Here is a 22,710-nt window from a genome sequence, read left to right on the forward strand (position 1 = left end):
ACAGAGCATTACTATGATCCACTTGAGATGTATTTTCTTCATCTTCTACAGGCCTCATCTAAATTTAACAGACTGTCAATCTGAAAGAATTTATTGATTTAGTGTGTCAACACAAACTGCATGTTACACTTTGCTGGCAAGGAAATATGACGAAGTCTGAAGTGATCTAAAATGACCTATGTTTATATAGATTCATCATAAAGGCTGCTGTGCTGAGCGTATAGTAGCAGCTTCACTCTGGACATCAACATTTGACATCTCCACACTCACATTTACACAGACTGGAAATGTCAGATTCTGCCCAGAAGTTGTCAAAACAAAATGCCCCCCTTTGCAAGACAACATAGAACATACATACAAGTTTTGCCTTAAGGAAAGTACAGGAACATATATATGAGATGACATGGTATCAATAAATATAGCTTTCAAACATGGAGTCTGGTGCAATTCAGAAATTTACAAAAAAAAAAAAAAAAAAAAAAAAAAAAAAGACCTGGGTGGCATTTTGTAATGAATATGATAAAAAATGTCCAGTAGTGAGTCTGAGTCTTTAAACACAAAAATAAAACAAATCCAGGAACAAATCCACACTGCAACATTTATAATTTATAAGCGAAGACACATAGAAATCTGAAACACATTTTCAATCCCTAATTTCCAAAAAAACAAAAAACAAACAAAAAAAAGATCAGACATGGTTGTGGCTCAGTGAAATGGGGTCTTGTCTGCAACAAATATTTCTTTCTTTTTCTCAAATATATACCATTGCTGATTTATCAACAATGGGTGCTAAGGACACCCAGTTTGTATAAATAATGCACGTGTCATGTGCATTTGCATTACTTATTACCAACTCAGGCGTTGTTAAAGGCCTTAACTTACAGAAGGAGACAGGGCTACAGACAAAGGAAAATGTGTAAAATGTGTAAAAGTACACAAACAAAAATAAGAAGAGTTGAGACTGATTACAGCTTTTAACGGATCTGTTCTCAAAGGCAGGAACTAGGAACAGGCCGGGTTGGACTCTGCCAAATGATCATGTGACTTCGCTCCGACCGCAGTAGAACAGACTCGCCAGTTCCATTACTACCATCATCTCCTGTGAAAGTGAGAGAGAGATAAAGTTATTTCTCACACATGCATTTATCACTTGGAAACATGTGCTACTATCATCTCTCCACTAAGTTAGAAACCCATTTCCAAAAACCAAAAACGGTCTACAGTTTCTCTGAAACAAGCCTTGCTACATGAACAAACTTACAAGATGAAATATTTTTTACAAATAAAAGCTATCACTCTGCAGATAAAAGGTTCTCATGACTGCAATGATATAGTTCAAATAGATGGACAGATCCTGGACAAAATATAGGGTGAGACAAAAACTCAGGGAGCAAATGCCAGGACTAGGCTAAATCCTTTGTCTGGGAAATTGACCCATGAAGTTAGACTAATCTCATCATCACCATGATGCATTAGAACAATAGGTTTATTTAACATATATATTAGCCTAACCTCTTTCCATTTGGAATGCAATGCTACTTTCATGCAGGGGAAAATCTTATGGTATAATGCCAGCATACTGCCAACTTGGTTGGAGGCAAGCTTATTTGTGCAATTTATTAATTTAGTGTAGTTATGTAGGTGGGATAGTACAACACAGAGTGTCACATTACAAGTCTGCTGGTGCCACCACCTCCTCAGATCTACTCTTACCACAAATGCTAGTGCAAACGCTAATTTCCTGACTTCAAGCTCAGGTTTCCAATTAACCAGTGTGATAATATTTAGCCCACATAAATATAACTATATAACCCAATTACTAGCAAAATACAACTGCTATCACTGTTTTTACATGACAAAACAAGGATAATTGGCACATCATTACTCACTGAATATTACATAACTGATGAAATCAATGGAAGGTCTAACAACTCAAATCTGCTCTTAAATTGTATAAAAGTTGAACTCATTGGCTGTCACTGCAGCACACCTAAACTATACATTTTGATAATGTATTCATACTAATGACAGCTCTATTTGCAGGTGTGCTGCTTTGCACAGGGCTAGAACCTTCGCTGCCAATCACAAAAACACTAAAAATGTATATGACTCACACACACGACAGCAACACCACTTTGTGACCCCCCCTCCCCCTCCCCTTCATGCTATGACTATGAAAGCAGAGCCCTAGTGTGTGGTTCCTTTGATTCACCTTTTAATTGTGCATTGCTCAGGGAGTGGTTGGTTTAAGCTAAGATTAGGTAATATGCAGAATATCATTGCTTAAGCTTCACATTAGATGTAATGTATTTACACTAAACACAGTTATAAACAGACAGCTTTGGGTTAGGCTTACGATTCTGGTGACTCACCAAGGCGGAATTGGATGTAGCCCTCTCCTCCACTGAGTATGAGATGAGAGGTAGGAGCACCATCTGCTGTACAACTACGGCAGCCTTTAAAAAAATAAAATAAAATAAAATAATATCATCATCATCATCATCATCATCATCATCATCATCATCATCATCATCATCATCATCATCATCATCATGCTGAGCTGAGTTTATATGACAGAAAACAGACAAACTCCCTCCTGAAAAATAAAGCAAATCTTCAGCTCACTGACCTGGAGCAGAGATAATGAATTTAACTGCTTGACGGTGCCCATGGAAAGACAACTGAGCAGAAGACAGACAGCAGTATGGGATGGATGACTCTGAACCTGACAGGACAAAACATGCCAAAAAGGAGTAAAGAAAACATAAGATACATTTAGCAGATAACTTTGAGAACCACAGAAGAAATAAAACATTAAACTTAGAAGTCTGAAGAGATTTTTGCAAACACACAGACCTAGGAAATTTCCAATAACAGGAGCAGATTTAACAGCTGAATTAATTTTCAAATATAACTAAAGTTTTTACTAGATATTTTTTCCTTTTTTTTGGCTCAGCCTTATTCCTCAAGTACTTCAAGAAAGTACTTCAAAAAAAAAAAAAAAAAAAAAAAATTATATATATATATATATATATATATATATATATATATATATATATATATATATATATATATCTCTATCTATCTATCTATCTATCTATCTATCTATCTATCTATCTATCTATCTATCTCCATTCATCCATCCATTTTCTAAGCCGCTTCTCCGTCAGGGTCACGGGGGGAAGCTGGAGCCTATCCCAGCAGTCTTAGGGCGGAGATATATATATATATATATATATATATATAGAGTATTATTATCATCATCATGAACACTACTGCTACTGCTACTACTCACTGAGTGACAGTGGGACAGAGAAAATGGCCCCACTCCCTGTTCCCACCCACAGCCGCCCACTGACCACAGACATGGCAGTGATCTGAAGAGGCGACATGGACAGAAATGCAGCACCTGAGAGAGAGAGATGCAGAGAGACAATATTAATCTCTTTGAGGCTCTGAGACACTGTGTCAGATGTATTTTGTGGAAATGTTGCTTTAGGAGATAGCAACAAAGTGTGATAAATGCACAAAGTTGAACTTGCCTAGAGCTTTAGTAATCATAGAGGACACATCAACCTCCTGTAGAGGGCGTCCAGTCACCCAGTCAAAAAGCCTGAGGGTAGAATCGAGACGACAGGAAGCCCAGACTCCACTTCCTGCGGCACACAGAAAGCGCACCTGCTGCTCACTCCGTTGTGACACTGTAAAGGATTTCTAAATCAACAGAGAGAAAGGAAAAGAAGCAGAAAAGAGTGACACATAGGAAAAAGGGTGTTGAGATATACACAGAAATATTTCCATGGCAAGTCGGTCAGCCCATACCTCCACTTTCCGATTCTGGATGTCCACCATGTAAACTTTATTCCAGTATCCCACCCACAGATGGATGTGCTTTGCTAGGCAACAGCGAATGGGCTGCAAAGGGCCTGTACCCACTGAAATGGCTTCATGTGACTGAAGATCCCATCCACCTATAAAAGCAATAAACATTAAACTCACAATTAAAAGCATTCACTGTTGAAATGCACAGAAAGAAAAGAGCAAAAAATAAGGTCACGCAATAAATGCAGTTAAATCAAACGCACCTGAAAGGTGACTGAAAAACGCAAGCATTCCATTGCCTAATCCAGCAATCACATGACCTGCTGAAAATCTATCAGAGAGAAGATATTTTAAATGATTGTATGAGCTTTACATATAAAATATGGAAGAAAACAGGAGTTGGTATGAAAACTCACATGAGAGAATGCACACCCTCTGAGAGATTGGCAGACTGCAAACAACGTGTCCTAGAGGCAGAGGCTGAATGAACAAGCACACTGATGAGAGAAAAATGGGGGGAAAAAATACATATATTAAAACCTTATACTACACATACATTAAAAGATCATTTTTGTGGTAAACACCATTTTAAAAAAATGAAAAGACATTAAATTTTTATACCCTCCATCCTGTGTTCCAATCCATACAGTGCCAGAAGTTTCCCCTGAAGCAGACAATGTGTTTGAAGCAGTTAAGTAGATAGAGACAAAGATTTCCTACACCGAGCAGGATTTTGCCACAATCAGAGTAAATTAATCCAGAATCAAGGATTAATCCCTGTCCAGAAATCAGGGTCTAAACACAAATGATGCAGGTGAATGCTAAGATGAGCTGGAAGCATACTATTGCTGTCGTAAGAAAATCTCTGAAATAATAACTTCATACAACATTAAAGAATAACAATCAATTGACTTGCAAGCTTAATTCCAAGTAATGTTGGATTATTTTTTCATGAAAAGAAAAAAAGGTTAAGAGGTTTTCTTAGGACAAAGACAATAGGCACAACTTAATTCCAGAAAGGTTTGGACAGTATGTGGAAAGCTAAATGAACAGAAAGCAGCAATTTGTCATGTATTACATTAAATACAGAACCAAAAAACAATAAATAAATAAATTCATTCATTCATTCATTCATTCTAAATTTGATGCCTGTAACACGTTCCAAAAAAGTTGGGGCAGTATGTTTACAACAATGTTACAGCATCGTTCATTTTAACAATGTGTAATAATGAATTAGGACTGAAGAGACCACCTGATATAGTGTTTTTGTTTTATAAGTCTTCAGCTGTGTGACCTATGAGGCCTTTGTTGTTGCACACTGAGCTTCAGAATACACCACAATGGGAAACAGCCCTGGACTGCAGACTGGCCAATCTAGTGCCTGCACTCTCTGATTCTACAATCATGCTGTTGTAACACATGTTGAAATAAGCATGGATGTCCCAGACACTGCCGTTTGAACGTCACACTAATAATAATCTGTATGGCCCTTTTCTTCTTTGACCTGGAGAACACGACATCCACCATTTCCATAAACAATCTGAAAGACTGACTTAGACAACAATACGTTTCTTGTTCCAGTCCATTTCAGATAAGCTCAAAGTTGGTGCCGTTTCCTCCAAGAATGTTGACAAATCACTTCTGCTATGCATAGAATAGACTGAACTTTAATGTTGTAGATGCAGTGATGAACAGTGTTAACTGACAATTTTATTCCCAAAATCATATGGTATTTTGTTTGAATATAGGCCAAAGTGGATTTACAAATCACTCTTTCTGCTTTTATTCTGAATTTCACATACTGTTCCAACTCTTTTGGAATTGAGGGTGATATATATGATGAAATGCTGCATACATACTATTAATTTTAAATCTTATTCCTCTATTTCTGTTATTTTGAAGCGCCAATGTCTGAACTGACCAGTGGGAGGGACAGCACAAATGCACAGAGCCGGAGAGGTGGGCGGGAGGCTGAACTGGTTCAGGACGGTATTGGACCGTGCTGGGTCAATCACTGTGACGTCACTGCTGGAGGCAGGTCCAGTGATGGTCCAGACAGAACACTGAGATTGGGTGGGGCATGGAATGTGCATAAGAATGACTGACAGGTCATGGCATGTAGAAAACGGTGTTCAGATGAAGGTGGAGATTAAAACAAGCCGTGTTATAGAAAAACTGACCCAGGATCAGGAATTATATGTATCAGCTTCTTTATTTGATACATAAGGACAGGGAGGAACTGATTCTAGATTTGTCTTTTGTATCTTTTGAGACTTTGTTCATGTAGCGTACATTTACACACTATTCTGCAAAAGTCTTAGGTGGCTATAAAAATTCTTTCAAACTATTTGTCTTGGCAGGAAAAACACTACATAGCATGACAATTAAAACAAATAAACAAAGCCAGTAAAATGAAAGGTGGGTGTTTTATTTAGTTAAAATCTTGAGTAAATGAATAGTGTAAGAAGGTGTCTGTGACTGCTTGGTGCACCAAAGCCACTGCATGGATTTGTTCAATCTGACCAGCAGCACATCTGATTTCATTTAATGAAGCACCGATTAGCTGTACTGGATGGTAACTGTAACTCTGGATAATTCACACATATAAAATAACAACATATTGCTTATTTGCTGATTTGTATTCCTATTAGAGTTCATGTTTTTTTATAAAAAAAAAAAAACTCTGTTAAGATAAATAGTCAATATCAATTTCTCAGATGCCCAAGACAGCAATTTAGTGACCTGTTTCTGTAATTATTTGTAATTATCAGATACACAGTGAGCTGATCCAGTGTCAGTTTTTAAAAATTTGAGGCTTACGGTCTGTTCTCCTGAAACTTCTGGTGGCACAGCTACAGCACAGGTCAGCTACAGAGAGAAAAAAAAAGAAGCAAAAATTTAATGAATCCATTAAGTGCTAGGGCTAAGAGCTATTTTCTTATCCAAAGGAAAGACTAAAGGTCTGTGTTCCCAGCTGGTGGTTGCTGGTGAGGACATTGTTAATACTTATTTATAAAACGTAAGCCATAGGAACGGACTGACCACAGCGTACTGACTAATGAAGTTAGTTCTGAATGGTCAGACTCCATATGATCATTTATATAATTATATTGTTTGCACAAAAGATAATGTTTGGTAAGACCTTCATTTAACTATGTAGTTATTTGCTAGAGAATAAATAACACATTAGCTCAGTGTTTATAGTTGGTAAACACATGGCAGGTGGTCAACAGGGCCACACCACTGTATTTAAACATTAACAGATTGCACAATACTGTAGTCTTCATAAACATACGTTTATTTTCAGCCAAGTCATGACTTTAGGCACAAACGTTTCCCTCTGACCAACTATAATATCAAGGCTTTTTTTTTTTATCTCTAAGCAACACATGGTGACTAGCTGCTACTTGTGCTAAATTACCAAGCTGATGCATTGTTTTTGCATGATGCTGATTTGTTGTTGATACTTACACCTTTCCTTCTTTACTCACTCACAACATTCCATTTAAGTATAAATAACCTTTCGTCAGTATTATTATAATGTCAATTCCTGAAACAGTGTCGATTTAAGCACTTTGAGGAAGCAATGCAAAGGAACAGTTGGTTTCAACATGGAAGTCCCTGATCTGCTTGAAACATCTCTGACAATAAAGTAACAGATATATATAAAGAGCAGTTGTGTAAACTGAGCAGCAGGGAATCTGACCTTAGCAGAAGCATCTCTTTGGTCAAGCATTCTCAACTGTGTGAAGACAGGTACATCTTTAGGCTCCAAATGCGGCTCTGCATTCTGGTGCGCACACACACACACACAAAATTAAAAAAAAAAAAAAAAAAAAAAAAAGACAGTTTTTGACTAAAAACAGAAAACATACACTACAACCAAATGATTCAGGCATGAGAGTCAAATGACTGATCTGCAACAGTTACATACGGGGCTTAAAGCCAAGAAATTTCTATGGCTGAAATGTTTTCGGGGTTTAGCAAAAAGAATGGTGAGAAAGGGGGGAGGTTCACAAAACGAGAAAATAAATGAACTGAATGTGAACATGTTGATAAACAAAATAAACCAACATACAAACAATAACAAACAGTACAATAACAATTTTTGGAAAACAAATAAGGTATGGTGAGGTACGTATCCAAGTCCAAGGTGCCTTTCAAATCTATGAAAAATTCCAGTACACCTATCCTTAAAACTTGTCATCACTCTTTTCTCCTTTGGCCCCTAAACAAAAGTGTGCATACTGTTGCCAAATTAGTACATATAATCATATAATAATCATATAAATCATATAATAATCATATAAAAAAAACAACAAAAAAGCAGCCTATTAATTGCAGTACTTTTTTCAAAGTAGCACATGCTCATGCATTAATGAATAACATTAATAACACTTAACTTAGCCACAGTGTAAACAAAGGTTTTTATTAAAAAAACTTTATCAATACAAAATAAATCTCTCTCTCACACACACACACACACACACACACCTGTGAATTTGTGTGTGACAGCGGCATGCTCCAGCCGTTCACTTGCCGTGTGCCCAGAGTTCCCCACACATGGGTGCGGATTTCCCGGTACAGCTCCTTCCTCCTCAGCCTGGGAGACAGTGAACCCCTGACGAGGAGAGCACACATCACTGTAGTGTGTAGTCTAAGGTTTGATAACATGGTGAGGTTCAGTAGTGTAAACTGCAAGGGATTTTATTTAAGGAATTGCACAGGATTAAAAAAGAAAAAAGAAAAAAAAAAAAGGAACTGCACTGAAATGTCAAAGCCTGCGGAACAGGTCATCTAGATTCAAACTGCTGATCCAGTCAGTAATAATTTTAAAGCACAGAACCTTCCCATATAAAACTAAACCAGCTAAAAGGGCTTAATTTATAATCCAATGTACAGTTCTGCAATAACTGGTTGCCGCTGAGAAAAACGAAAGAGCAGAATCTGAATGAGTAAAGTACACAGAAAAACCAGTGAACATTCTTACTCGGGCAGTGCTGGATCAACAGACAGACGATGCGGAGAGCCCACTGGTGAGCAAGGAGATGGAGATGGCACTGGTGGGACAGTAAGGGCCAAAGCTGCAGCTGGAGCAAGCTGATCCTTAGTCAAACCAAGGAAACGGTTAAACCTGTGAAAGACAACAAAAAGTAATATTCAATGAAGATCAAAAAAAATGTTTTTTTTTGCTTAAAAGGAGAAACAATGTCTCAAACCTCTTCCACACACTGCTTTGTTTGTCTTCTGGGATCTTTCCTTCCTTAACGACCCTTTAGAAGGAGAAAATGGATAGGTCAGTATAAAAGAAAACAATCTGAGATCATCTTTATCCTTCTGAATAGGAATAACAGAACAGGCTGACACCAACATTAGCACTTGCATCTCAAGATGCCTCACACATGGAACCTGGAGTAAATGGGCACAAATTTGCCTTATGCATTGTACTGTTTTGAATGATACAGAGTATCATGGGAGACGTAGTTAAACAAACCTAAGAGCCTGAGAGCGCCGAACAGCTTCCTGTAGCTCAAACAGTCGTTCTTTGTACTGGTTCTTCTCCATGACCACACGAGCCATCTCAGAACGAGAGAAACGGCGATGTGAGCTCTGAAGAGAAGACTAAAGTAGAATGAAAAAAAAGTGAGGAATAAAAATTACACAGAATCTGATAAACCCTAAAGCAGAAGTCTTTAATTAAAATTCAATAAGATCTAGTTAAAGAAAATTTCCTTAAGCAAAGGTATGGAACATCATAACATTTACCTTGCATTATGATTTAGTGCCATATACTGTAAACTGAAGTAGTCTAGTAGTCATATCAACATCTTATACAGTCAACAACTGAATGTCAAATCAAATAACGTGCAATTCACTAATATTTCAACAATATTTATTGAGAGTTTTCTCTTTTAGAGCACACCATGTAAAATAATCTGCCTCACTTTCTTTTCCAACTGCTGTGTCTCACCTCGTCGTTCCCCTGTGTGTGCGTCACTCACTCGAGTCTCAGTGCTCACTGTAATGCACAGATCTGATTGACTGAGCAGTGTCACGTGTGATTTTTACAATGCACGTGATTAGTCTGTGAGTTTCCCAGGCCGCTAAAACACTTCTGTAATGACTAGAAATGATATGCTGATTAAAAAATTACCACCCCGTTGAAATGAAATAATTCTCCATAGTTTATCGGTTGTAGGTCCCGGTCCGCATAGGGCATTGTCTGGGTCCAGACTCGGACTGCGGTCCGCCTATTAGTGACCTCTGCCCTAGAGCTTCCAAACTCAGCCCACCCTTTCATTTTACTGCAGCTCCCACCACAGCTGAACAGGTAATCAGTTACAGGTAATAAGTTGAACTCATCTTGCTAAAATGTACTGGCATGAAGAACAGATCTGGAGCAGTTCTATATAAAGGAAACTGATCCAAATACACTACATTAAAAGACTGTAGTTTTTAAGTAGCTTTTAGTGATTCATTCCTCTTTGACGGCTTATTATGATTATATAGACTGAAATTTGTATGAAATGTGTAACCATGGCACAGAGTTTACAGTTTTCCATTAAAAACATGGGGTTTCTTAGTACATAAGAAAATAGCAATTCAAAGGCGCTACATAACAGTTTGGTTTTGAGTCTGAACATGTCACATTCTAATGTATAGAACATGCTAATAAGAGTATGAGTGGATAAACCTGGATATTTATGTGTGGAGCTGATAGTTTAAATTATTTTGCTTCAATATCTTTGTTAAGAAGTTAAGACTAGTTAAGAAGCTAGCATTAGCTTATTGAAAAGACATCTTTATGTAAATTTATGCAAGTTCATTCCAGCTCAGTGAAACACCACAGAAGTGAAGTTCAGAGAATGAAAACTCAAAACCCAGCAGGCAAATCTATGTTTTACTGTGTGGAGCCGGTAGCTTAAACTACCTTGAATTCATATCCTCACACAACAATGCACACTTCAACAGACATATGAACATGCACTTACATCAGCGTCCTCAGCCTGGAACGTCTCCAGCTCCTTACGCAGCCTGTAAAAAAAAGTAAGAAACACAAGCATGAATAAACAGAGCAAGATGCTATAACAGAATTAGTCTATAGACAATGTAAACCAGGTAATGGGCCTCAGATCATGTATAGACTGTTCTCGGTTGAATTTCAAGCTAGACCTCAGTGTCTCCCAGGCAACTAGGATAAAAAGAAAAAAAAAAGCTTTCCCTATAGCTCTCAACTTTATCCCTCAGAGACATCCTCATTTACATAACATTTTATACCCATGTGAGCTAAAATAAAGTGCCACTATTCCTAAACAATATAGCATGTAAACATAAACAGTAGTGTCATGGACACTTACTTGATATTTCCATTGTATGAGCACACATAGAAAATAACCATTTAGAGTCCACTGTCCTAACTGTATATATAGTCAATGTTTACATTTATTGGCTACTTTATTAGACATGTCTACTATGTTGCAGATGTACGCTCACCTTTTACAATGCATAATTTGTGTTAGTCATCATCTTTACTAGTGGTCAGTTTTTGGCTATAGAACCACTGTTGGTTGCAGTGACACTGAGGTTTTTGAAAATGCCAGCAACTCCACTTTACCTGATACACTCTTAATAGTCTCACACACATTGTAGGAGCCAATGTCTGCTTGAGCACATTAGAATATAAAACGTCTTTTGCTTTGATACAAACCCAACAACATTACTACTACCAACTACAACTACTACTACCAACGTGTTGAAATCAATGCTATGAGAATGGTCCACCACAAATAAATAATGTCTAGACAGCAGTGGTCCTGTGGTGGCTCCTTTCAAGTGACAGACAGGGTAGAAGGTGGCACATATATTCTGTGGCCAAAGATTGATTACAGTCTGTAACTGTAAACCTACAAAGTGCATCTATATGACAGGAGTGCATGACTCATTTGCAAATGAATTTAAATACAAGATAAACAAACATAAGAAAAAAATAAATAAAGAAAACTCGCAGGTCATCCTGCAGGGCATGTTTGCTCAACATGACTAGTAATGCTCATTACCGCCTGGTCTCCTCTTCCATTTCTTTGTTTTTTCCCTTAATTCGGGCAATGGTTTCTTGACATGATGTGAGCTCAAGGTTCAGAGCAGATCTCTCATTGGTCAGTTCTTCTACACGTGAAATAAGAGCCTTTCGAGCAGCATCCACCATCTCACTGAAAGGGGGGGGGGGGGGTTTGAGGAGAAGCAGAACACTGTTCTATATAAGTGTATCCTGTTATTTATGCTCATAAATAGTTGCATAGCAAAAGTACAGAGGTCAGAAAGTATCACTGTAAAGAGCGTGGTTTTTATGCATTATCCTTCATCACACTAGGAATTGCAATAATATCATAGTCAGTTACTTTAAATGTAAAGGAGTTTTAAAAACTGGAAGCTGACAACCACACAACGTAAACACAAATATTGTTAATTAACTACAACTTTTACAACAGACACTATTGCACTGCACCACTGGCAAGCTGAGGACGTTACTCAGATAGAGGAACAGAATGTGGGTCTGACTGCTTACTGCACACAGCACAATAAAAAGTACCACAGTCCTACTTAAAATAATGAAAGTAAATAAGATCTTACTGGGTGTGTTTCAGTTCCTCAAACTGTGAAAGAATCTCTTCAAACTGGTCTGTACTGCCTGCACAAGAGCCAGAAAAAGTTTCAAAAACCACACCCAGCTATGACAGACATGGCTCAACATGGTTTAATATGTCAAAACTTCAGTTATAAACCGAGACAATCTTGTCTGGACATTTACAGACAATCATTTTAATTCTGATTACATGACTGGGATGTGATTAAGTGATGCACTGACATGTGCAGAACTAAGGCTGCAAATCTCTGAACTTACAATGGGCCTCATTCATCAACTGGTCTTAGGAAGATATTTCTTCTTAAAACAGAGTTGCACAGTTTTTATGAAGATTGTGACATTCCACAAGACTTGCTTATTTGGAATTTGCTCTTAGGTAAGAACACAATATATGCACACTCAAGAGTGCAAAGCTGAGAACATTTCTGGGTTTAAGAACACATGAATCTGACAGACTTTTTCTTAGGACCTTTCTCAATAACAAATTTAAGAAAGACATATTGGTGAACGAGGCCCAATGGTTTGATTAGATTACAATTCTTAAATAACAATAATTAGAATGAGCTCTAATTGATTCAATCCATTTGAATCAGCACTTTCAGACAGATGCCTCTCAATGCATCAATACATTTTACACCCCTAACACGCAGAGGCACACACGCGCAGACACACCTACCTCTCACACTGACCCCCTGATCTACACTCTCGGCGTACTCCCGGCTGAGTTCTGAGAGCTCAGAGAAAACAGAATCCGTGTTCCTCATTATCTCCCACTCCAGACTATCCAGGTTCTTTTCATCCTCCTTGTCCTCCTCCATTTCCTCTCCTTCTTGCTCCTGCTCTTCTTCGTCATCCTCTTCTGCCTTCTCCTTGCTCTGACACATCTCCTCCACCAGACTGTGGTTCAGTCCACCTTCTCCTTCTTGTACAGGTGTGCTGAACAGAAAAAGAGGGATCCTGGTAAAACTGTATGTGTGTATAAACCAGACGCAAGTTTTATGTCCAGTTCAACTGAACACTCATTATACTACAGGTAATAAAACACGGGCTTGAAGTTCACAGGTTAAAGCTCAAATGGTTTTATGTTACTATATGTGCATTTATGTAATACTTTAAGATTCCAGCATTTTTATGGACTGAAAAGTATATACCTGTATATTACAATCAGATTGTACTACTAAATCTAAAATGAACATTTTCTCTGCCCTTACAGCACTTTTCCTTCAGTACCTATGACAGTATCCAAAGGACTTTTCTCAAAAGTTTTATCACTTCAAAAAGTTTGTTGATATAAGCTACAAAATGTAAATTGTCTGTAATACTTTAAGAATGTTGACAAAACCTTCAGTTTTCAGGAGACTAGAGTGTTTTTAGAAGGAATACTGCCACATTTCAGCACTTAAAGGGAAAAAGGCTATAGCCTTTTAAATCGAAAAGTGCTCAAGCAGTGGGATGTGGCAGGGAGAAGTGATCACTTGTTCTGATCAAAAAATAAGAATAAATAATACAAAAAAAACTTGTTATCAGTTTGTTATGGGGGAGTGAGGGAAGCCAAAACGTCCATCCGTCCATCGATTTTCCAAGCCGCTTCTCCGTCAGGGTGGCGGGAGGCCAAAACGTGCAAATGTGAAATTAGAGATGCAAACACTTTTTTATTGATAAACCAAAACTTATGTGAGAACTTTTTTAATTAAAAGCATAAAGCATAAATAAAGCATTGTATTACTAAAAGTTAGTATGATGGAAACAAGCTGCTGGGTAGCAAACATCAGACAGAAGCTCCTACTACTTACTGAGTAACTAGATCAGGGGTGCACAACTGCAGTCCTGAAGGGCCAGTGTCCAACTGGTGATTTGCTGCTCAAACACACTTAATTCAACTTCTCTGTTAATTGGCAGGTTTAGTGGGTTTGTTTGAGGAGGGAAACAACCCTCCAGGACCAGAACTGTGCACCCCTAAACTAGATTAATGAAATCAGTGGCAATGCACTTTGAGGAAGGAAGAATTTGAAACTTCAAACAGATAGAAAAGATAGAAAGAGATTGGGCATCACTACTGTTGTTTCTCAATGATCTTAGTACAATATTATTATCCACAGATATTTACTTAACATATAAAAAAAAGGTAAAGAATATTTGATGATTTTATTCCACTTCAGAAACACAGAAGGTTTAGGTGATGCTGGACCACTGTGCTATTTTTCTGTAATGCTGTTCTAATCCCAAATTCATTGCAGTACACAGATATTTAACAGGAAAAATGGGACAAAAATAAAGAACTGACTAAGTAACTTAGTTAGATAGATAGTTAACTAGATAACTAACAAGCCAAATAAAATGAGAGTAAATGATTGCACATTGTTGTACCTTGCTTCAACAAGCCCTTGAAACTGAGCCAACTCAGGGGTAGAGCTTATGATGTCATTGATAAAGGACGGATCACTGAGAGGCTCAGCTATAATCACTTTGCTGTCCTTGGTAGCTGCCATGTCAGACGGAGTGGGCCCAGAGGCAACATCAGGTGTCAGCTCATGCTTCATAACAGGGAAGATGGGAAAAGGAAAAAGGGAGCAGTGAGAAAAGTTGGTTTCATATGTTGAACATTATAACTATTAAATAAAATAATAGACAATAACTAGATGGAAGGTGACATTAGTTTAAAAGTGGTTTCCAACTCTGATCCTGGAGTATTCCCTGCACTGCACATTCCAGAGCTTTGTTTGCTTTCAACACTCCTGATCAAACTAAGCAGCTAATTAACAAACCCTTCCTTAGATGAAGTGGATCAAGGCTGGGAACCTGTGGTTTAAGTGATAGTGAAGTAATGCATAAATGTACCTGTTGTGTTACTGTGATTTCTGGTTGCCCAGGATTGGATGGAGCCTCTGTGCTTTTAGAGAGAATGCGATTCCTACAAGAAAAACATGCAACTCAAACACTGCTCTTCAATGAACAATTAACATTAGCCCAATGAAATTGTAATAAAATGAACACTTGTAGTACTGTAGAATATGAAGCATCATGGATACGATCATACTAGGAAAATGTTTCACTATCCCACAATGGCTGAGATGACATTGAGGGTAGCTTCCTGTTCTCATGTATGCAGTCCTACAGTTATTATTACAGACATTAATATGCAACACACATACAGTGGGGAAAAAGTATTTAGTCAGCCACTGATTGTGCAAGTTATCCTACTTAGAAAGATGAGAGAGGTCTGTAATTTTCATCATAGGTACACTACAGTATGAGAGACAAAATGAGGGAAAAAATCCAGAAAATCACATTGTCTGATTTTTAAAGAATTTATTTGCAAATAATGGTGGAAAATAAGTATTTGGTCTCCTACAAACAAGCAAGATTTCTGGTCACAGACCTGTAACTTCTTCTTTAAGAGGCTCCTCTGTCCTCCACTCATTACCTGTATTAATGGCACCTGTTTGACCTCGTTATCTGTATAAAAAAGACACCTGTCCACAACCTCAAACAGTCACACTCCAAACTCCACTATGGTGAAGACCAAAGAGCTGTCGATGGACACCAGAAACAAGATTGTAGACCTGCACCAGGCTGGGAAGACTGAATCTGCAATAGGCAAGCAGCTTGGTGTGAAGAAATCTATTGTGGTAGCAATAATCAGAAAATGGAAGACCTACAAGACCACTGCTAATCTCCCTCGATCAGGGGCTCCATGCAAGATCTGAGCCCGTGGGGTCAAAATGATCACAAGAACAGTGAGCAGAAATCCCAGAACCACATGGGGGGACCTAGTGAATAACCTGCAGAAAGCTGGGACCAACGTTACAAAGGCTACTGTCAGTGACACACACTTGCAGTGCCAGGCGTGTCCCCCTGCTTAAGCCAGTACATATCCGGGCGCGTCTGAAATTTGCTAGAGAGCATTTGGATGTTCCGGAAGAGTATTGGGAGAATGTCATATGTTCAGATGAAACCAAAATAGAACTGTTTGGTACAAACACAACTCGTCATGTTTGGAGGAGAGTGAATGCTGAGTTGCATCCAAAGAACACCATACCAACTGTAAAGCATGGGGGTGGCAACATCATGCTTTGGGGCTGTTTCTCTGCAAAGGGACCAGGACGACTGGTCCGTGTACGTGAAAGAATGAATGAGGCCATGTATTGTGAGATTTTGAGTGCAAACCTCCTTCCATCAGCAAGGGCACTGAAGATGAAACGTGGCTGGGTCTTTCATAATGACAATGATCCCAAGCACACTGCCAGGGCAACAAAGGAGTGACTTCGTAAGAAGCATTTCAAGGTCCTGGAGTGGCCTAGCCAGTCTCCAGATCTCAACCCCATAGAAAACCTTTGGAGGGAGTTGAAAGTCCGTGTTGCCCGCCGACAGCCCCAAAACATCACTGCTCTAGAGGAGATCTGCATGGAGGAGTGGGCCAAAATACCAGCAACGGTGTGTGCCAAACTTGTAAAGACTTACAGAAAATGTTTGACCTCTGTCATTGCCAACAAAGGACATATAACAAAGTATTGAGATGAACTTTTGTTATTGACCAAATACTTATTTTCCACTATTATTTGCAAATAAATTCTTTAAAAATCAGACAATGTGATTTTCTGAAATTTTTTTCCTCATTTTGTCTCTCATAGTTGAGGTCTACCTATGATGTCAATTACAGGCCTCTCATCTTAAGTGGGAGAACTTGCACAATTGGTGACTGACTAAATACTTTTTTTCCCCCACTGTATCAAATGCACAGACTGTAAGAACTAGCATGTATTTTAACCAGTAAATCAAACATACAAACTGAATACATCTATATGACTCAGTCAGGGATCTTTACACAAAAAGCTAAAAAGAGGCTTGTGAAGAATCTAAAATAAAGAAGAGGAAATTAAGTGTGTAGACTCATCTCAAGTAGGAGGAAACAAATAGTGGTTAGCATCATATATAGTCAAAGGAAGACAAAATAGCTTAACCTTAGAGGGGACCCTTCCCTCTCTAGCTCCTTTTTCTTCTCTAGCAGATCACGATACGTCAGTACTAGCTGCATAAAAAGACAGAGAGACTGAGAACCGAAATATGCAACTGGAAATGTGTATGAAAATGAGAACAGCAAGAAACTGACCTTGTTATGTGTATGTTTCAATGTGCTTAATTCTCTGGCCAAACCTGCTTTCTGCTCTTCCAAAGCCACCACTGAAGAAAAGAACAAGAGAAGCAGATCAGTGAGACATCAAGTCACTATATACCACAATGACAAGAGCTTAAATGAGCAAAAATAACTCATGGAAACTCTTTAAATGCTTTTTTCTACATATTGATTACTAAATTAGGCTTTTTGAATGACAAGAACTTCAGAAATCATTTGCAAACATCTAAAACATCTTTTCTTTTTTTTAAAATCCATGTGGTTCTGTGTATGTCCCCAAACATTACAACGGCATAGACCAAACAGAAGTGTGATCAAACAAGGTTAAAATGTTTTACGTCAAGAAGTGTAGCCTGTATTAAAAGCCTTTACAGCTCACACCTCACCAAAGTATTTGGTTTGCTGGTCATTTCAATCAAATATCTAAAATCCTACAATGGAGTGATGAAATCAAGATTTGGATACATTTTAGATTCAATCCTGCTAAAATGTGCTTGATTCAGTGAAAAGTCATTAGCCAATGAGTAGAATCAGGTAACACAGCAGGAAAAACCCTAAACTGTGCACAATAAATAACAGCTGAAATTCCTCCTAAGGCATGATTTTTGTCAAAACCAATATTGGTAAGTAAGTACACACAGATATGTATAATCCTGCAAAACAAGCTAACATCAGTCCATTTAGCAGAATGGCTGTGTGAAGGATGTTTCAGTTGTGTTTCAAGTGTTTTTGAGGTAGCAGACATAAGACAGCAATTTGAAAGGAATGGCTGGCCTAGCATAGACTACTTCTGTTTTGCCTTACACAGCCTGGGCATTGCCTTATTGCAACGTTGCAAGCTAAAGATCTGCTGGTACTAAAACCATGACTATCCGTATGTATATTTAATGGGTTTTGTAGCAAACTGAAAACTTGCTTTGTTCAAAATGGTTACTAATGGATATACAGCATTTTGGAATGAAACCCTTCATTTACTTTCAGCAGAATTTTGAATATGAATTAACACTTAGTAATATATTTGCAGAGTCCATAGAAGGTGTTACATGCTAATGTATGTGCCATAGGCTTATTTAAATATTGATCAGTTCTGTTTTTACTATTTTGCACAAAAAAACAGACTTCAGATTGGGCAGTTGTGAAATGAGATTCTTTTTAAAAGAGAAGGGACATCCCAATATACTAATTCACACTTAACCTACAAAAATAAAATATATACATAAAATATATACTGAAAAAATATATACAAAAAACAGACTACAGCATGATATATTACAAAAACACTAGAAATTTAAATTATAGATAGAAATTTTTGCCCATGCTGCCCACACCTACTGTGCACCTAAACCCCTTTTTTCTGATATTTCCAACTTGGTGGAGAAACTGATTTAAAAAAGGGAAAGAAACTGGCTCAGAGGCCAAGTCTCACATTGGTCAGCTTGCTCTCTGGCTTTCTTCTCCAGCTCTCTCTCTCTCCTTTCCCTCTCTTTCTCTCTTCCACGAATTGCCCGCCTCTCCTGTTCAAACTGGTCATCTAGCTCCAGATAGCGCTGCAGAGGAAAGAGATTAATAATGATTAATAAAATAAAAGACAACAGTGAACAACACACATGCGAACAGGCTGTATCCATTTTAGAAGAAATATTTAAAAATACTTAAATAAATACTAACTCATCTCATTTAATACGCCTGATTCTACATTTAGAACTCAGGCTGGCACTGTAGTGTTTGCATGAGATTAATGATAGATTTTAATAACAACTGATCAACATTTTTACATGCAGACAGTGGACAATGCTTTAAAAGTGATTTGACATGTAGGGAAAGAAACTGACAGACAACTTTCGAACTAATTTAATTTTAAACAGCTTTTTATATATTTTTTAATCTTTAAAATATAATACTTTGTTTCCCAAATGTGTCTTCACTGTAAAAAGAAGTATTTTAAAAAATACACATGTATTAAATCAGGTAACGTTAAAAAGCCTGTAAGCTAAAGACTGTAGTGAATGTAGCTGCAGAGGACAGTGTTTGTGTTTTACCATTGATCTGCTGCTCTGCTTGTTTGAACATGTCTGCACTGACCAGTGCAGGACAGTGAAAGACTAAGTTTTTGGAGGCCAAAACTTTGTGCATCCCTAAAGGTCATTTTTATAAACCTGCACCTTGATGTTTTAAATTCAGCACCATTTCTGGACTCACCTCTTGGCTCTCTCTCCTCAATGTCTTCTCCTTCTCATACCTCTCCAATAACTCTTCTCTCTCTCCTTTCTCCTTCTCTGCCACCTCTTCCTTCTCTCTTAGCTGTGCTCTGCAGCTGGCCAGTCCTTCCAGAACCCACACCAGGATGGGCAGCAACGACTCCACCACATCAGCGCCATGAGTCTCCACAACTGCCTACACACAGAGAGAGAGAGCGAGAGAGCGCGAGAGAGAGAGAGCGCGAGAGAGAGAGAGCGCGAGCGAGAGAGAGAGAAAGAAACAAAACGAGAGATTGTATAATTACTGTCAAAACCTAATATTTCTAAAATGGTAATGTTGTAACAACTGATGTTTCCAAAAAGAAATTGACAAAAATATGAGGTAAGAGGTGTTGATTTGACAGTAACAATATTCTCTGACCCCCCTAACATACTTTTATAAAATAGACAGAATGACAGACAAAAAGCAGTGTGTGTGGTGAGAAAAAAAAAAACAATGTGCTTACCTACTGCACACAATCCTATACATATAATTTTTTTTTTTCATTTGAGTCTCTTATCTCCACAGACAGCTGCTATGCCAGGAAGAGTGTTTCACTACTAATGGCACAAAGCCACAGTTCCCTTCCTTCACAAAAAGTCAGCAAAACAGCACTCTCATCATAACAGAGGATTTGCTTGTAAGTAACATGTGTAGTCAAGCATTCACAATTACAAACAGGCTTGTGGTTGCTTGACATCACTAGACTAGGATGTGTTATACAGGTGTTAAATTGGATAGAAGACTAAAGTTGTACATTTCAATGGGTTACCTGGAGTTCTGAGTACAGTTTTCCTGCCTCCTCGCTCACAATGTCTGGATCCGGTTCCAGTTCCCCGGTTCCACTCTGAAAACTTTCACCAAATTCCATTCCTGTTTCTTCTTTTCAGTTTCCTTTTCAACCACTTCTTCAAAGCCTGTCTGGACTTCACCTTTCTTGCCTCCCCACAAATCCGCTTCTCAAGATGCCCCAGTTTACTTTCTCACTGTAGCTCGCATGTCTTGGTCTCTTCTTTGTGACGCTCACCTTCAGACGTTTTCAGTTTCAACAACAGTCTGTACTAATACATACCTTCCTGACTTTGAATCTACAAATAGCTACTCAACTAAGAAAACTTGTTCATAAAGCTGCAGCACACTTCCTTCTGCTTCTCCCTCAGCCATTCCACACTTCTTCTTGCACACACTCGGGACTTCATGCAAAAAATCCAACATGCTGCTTCTAGTCTGAGACAAGCCTAGCTAATGTCCGGGGGGGTTTTGGTGTCCATTCTGCAAAAGAGGAATAAAATAATTCCATTTACATTACATACCAAGACACTTCTTTATTTTGATTTTTATTTTCTGATTCTCAGTATACTTTTGTTGGACACAGCACAGAGACTGCATCTGAAAGTAATCTGTTAATAAGGAGTTTGTTACTGCAGCAAAGTGGGGACAGACTCTACTCTTCTGGGAAGACTTCACACTAGATGTTGGAACATTGCTATGAGGATTTGACTGCATTCCAATTTATCTCAAAGGTACTGGATGGAGCTCCATCCCTCTAGGAAATGAAGCCTAATGCTGGGTCCTTACACCCCTCTAGCTCACGCTTGGTACTGGGTATGGTAACCTTATGCTTGGGCATTTTTGTCCTTTATTGGTTAATGCTTTTCTATAGAGGTTATACAAGTTATTTTTGTACAAATGAATGTTTATGTCATCAGTGGGTCCACCTTAAAGCAGATGAATCTACTAATTAGAATGAATGTATGAATACTTTTGAACATAAAGTGTATCTTAGGCCTAGACTTGTAGGCACAGGTATTTCCACTGAAGGATCACTGCACGACTGGTTTAGGGCTGTCCTAGAACACCTGTATGAGAAACTACTATCACCTTGTGGCCCTCATATTATAATTTCATTGTTCATCTGTATTATGTAGCTTCCAGGTCTAGTGAACAATCTTGGGCTCAGACTAAAAGCAGCCTTGTTAAGTAATGATGGCTGGTATTGATAAAACACAGCATTATGATATCTTCCCAACAGAGCACGATATCCGGTGATATTTAAGACTGTAGTAATAAAAATAAGGAACCCATGCTTCCTGAGTACTGATAATCCTTGTCAAGGCTGCAGTCCAGTCCTGGTGTTCTACCACCCTAAAGCAAACATACTTCCAACACACAGAAAAATAAATAATTCTTTTATTATTTATATTTGTCCAACTAGTTTTCATGTATTTCAAACTGAAATTTGCCCACTGTTATTTACCAATACCGCTAAATGTGAAAATCCATATCGTTGTGCGACACGAATACCGGGATACCGATATGGACGATATATCGCCCAGTACTATAAGTGCTGCAACCCAAATGTACTACACTCTGATCCTAAACAGACTTAGCAACCGCTGGCTTAGTTTACTGAGCATACGATTTTATGAAGGTTACGTCCGGTGAAAACTAAAGAGTAAAGAGCGAAGATATTACACAAACTGACACTGAGAGCCAGGGCAGGTATAATGTAAGGTACCTCTATGAAGACACGGCCTAAACATGCTAACCCAAACAGAAGCGCACGACTGAAGACGAAGACACCTTGAACTCTCGCCGTCTGTCTCACTCAGGCGTTTCGACACAGACAACAGTTGGGAAACATACAGATATAATAAGACGAATGTCACCTCACCTGTACGCTGGTTCACAGCTCTTTCTACTCTCTGCGGTAAGTTTCCAGTCCTTTGCTCGGTAAGAGATATCAATTACTCTAAACCAGGTTAGGGAAGAGAAGGGGCGGAGACACGGCAGTAAGAAGCGTGACCGAAATCACGTTTGGACCTATCAGAGCAGAGGACCGACCGAGATAACCAATCATAGCGAACAGAGG

At 38.4% G+C, this 22,710-nt stretch overlaps 1 protein-coding gene across 1 annotated transcript in view; it reads right to left on the bottom strand.

The window, feature by feature from the left end:
* si:dkey-17m8.1 (C-Jun-amino-terminal kinase-interacting protein 4) overlaps positions 1-22,628 on the bottom strand; it is a 22,836-nt gene extending 208 nt beyond the window's left edge. Inside the window, exons 1-28 of the mRNA XM_017700462.2 lie at positions 22,513-22,628; positions 20,611-21,110; positions 19,800-19,994; positions 19,027-19,147; positions 17,577-17,647; positions 17,428-17,495; positions 15,305-15,377; positions 14,834-15,000; positions 13,143-13,402; positions 12,454-12,511; positions 11,880-12,032; positions 10,815-10,857; positions 9,317-9,444; positions 9,042-9,095; positions 8,813-8,956; positions 8,317-8,443; positions 7,529-7,612; positions 6,643-6,690; positions 5,744-5,885; positions 4,444-4,486; positions 4,239-4,319; positions 4,086-4,153; positions 3,823-3,971; positions 3,543-3,714; positions 3,296-3,409; positions 2,630-2,725; positions 2,373-2,456; positions 1-1,099 (exon numbers count right to left, since the gene is read on the bottom strand). The exon at positions 1-1,099 is cut by the window's left edge and continues 208 nt beyond it. Coding sequence (XP_017555951.1) covers positions 990-1,099; positions 2,373-2,456; positions 2,630-2,725; positions 3,296-3,409; positions 3,543-3,714; positions 3,823-3,971; positions 4,086-4,153; positions 4,239-4,319; positions 4,444-4,486; positions 5,744-5,885; positions 6,643-6,690; positions 7,529-7,612; positions 8,317-8,443; positions 8,813-8,956; positions 9,042-9,095; positions 9,317-9,444; positions 10,815-10,857; positions 11,880-12,032; positions 12,454-12,511; positions 13,143-13,402; positions 14,834-15,000; positions 15,305-15,377; positions 17,428-17,495; positions 17,577-17,647; positions 19,027-19,147; positions 19,800-19,994; positions 20,611-20,709 — 2,952 coding nt within the window. The 5' untranslated portion in view covers positions 20,710-21,110; positions 22,513-22,628 and the 3' untranslated portion in view covers positions 1-989. The remainder of the gene's footprint in view (positions 1,100-2,372; positions 2,457-2,629; positions 2,726-3,295; positions 3,410-3,542; positions 3,715-3,822; positions 3,972-4,085; positions 4,154-4,238; positions 4,320-4,443; positions 4,487-5,743; positions 5,886-6,642; positions 6,691-7,528; positions 7,613-8,316; positions 8,444-8,812; positions 8,957-9,041; positions 9,096-9,316; positions 9,445-10,814; positions 10,858-11,879; positions 12,033-12,453; positions 12,512-13,142; positions 13,403-14,833; positions 15,001-15,304; positions 15,378-17,427; positions 17,496-17,576; positions 17,648-19,026; positions 19,148-19,799; positions 19,995-20,610; positions 21,111-22,512) is intronic.
* Positions 22,629-22,710: the final 82 nt, after the last annotated feature.

Source organism: Pygocentrus nattereri, chromosome 3 (assembly GCF_015220715.1).
Source record: "Pygocentrus nattereri isolate fPygNat1 chromosome 3, fPygNat1.pri, whole genome shotgun sequence".
NCBI lineage: Eukaryota > Metazoa > Chordata > Actinopteri > Characiformes > Serrasalmidae > Pygocentrus > Pygocentrus nattereri.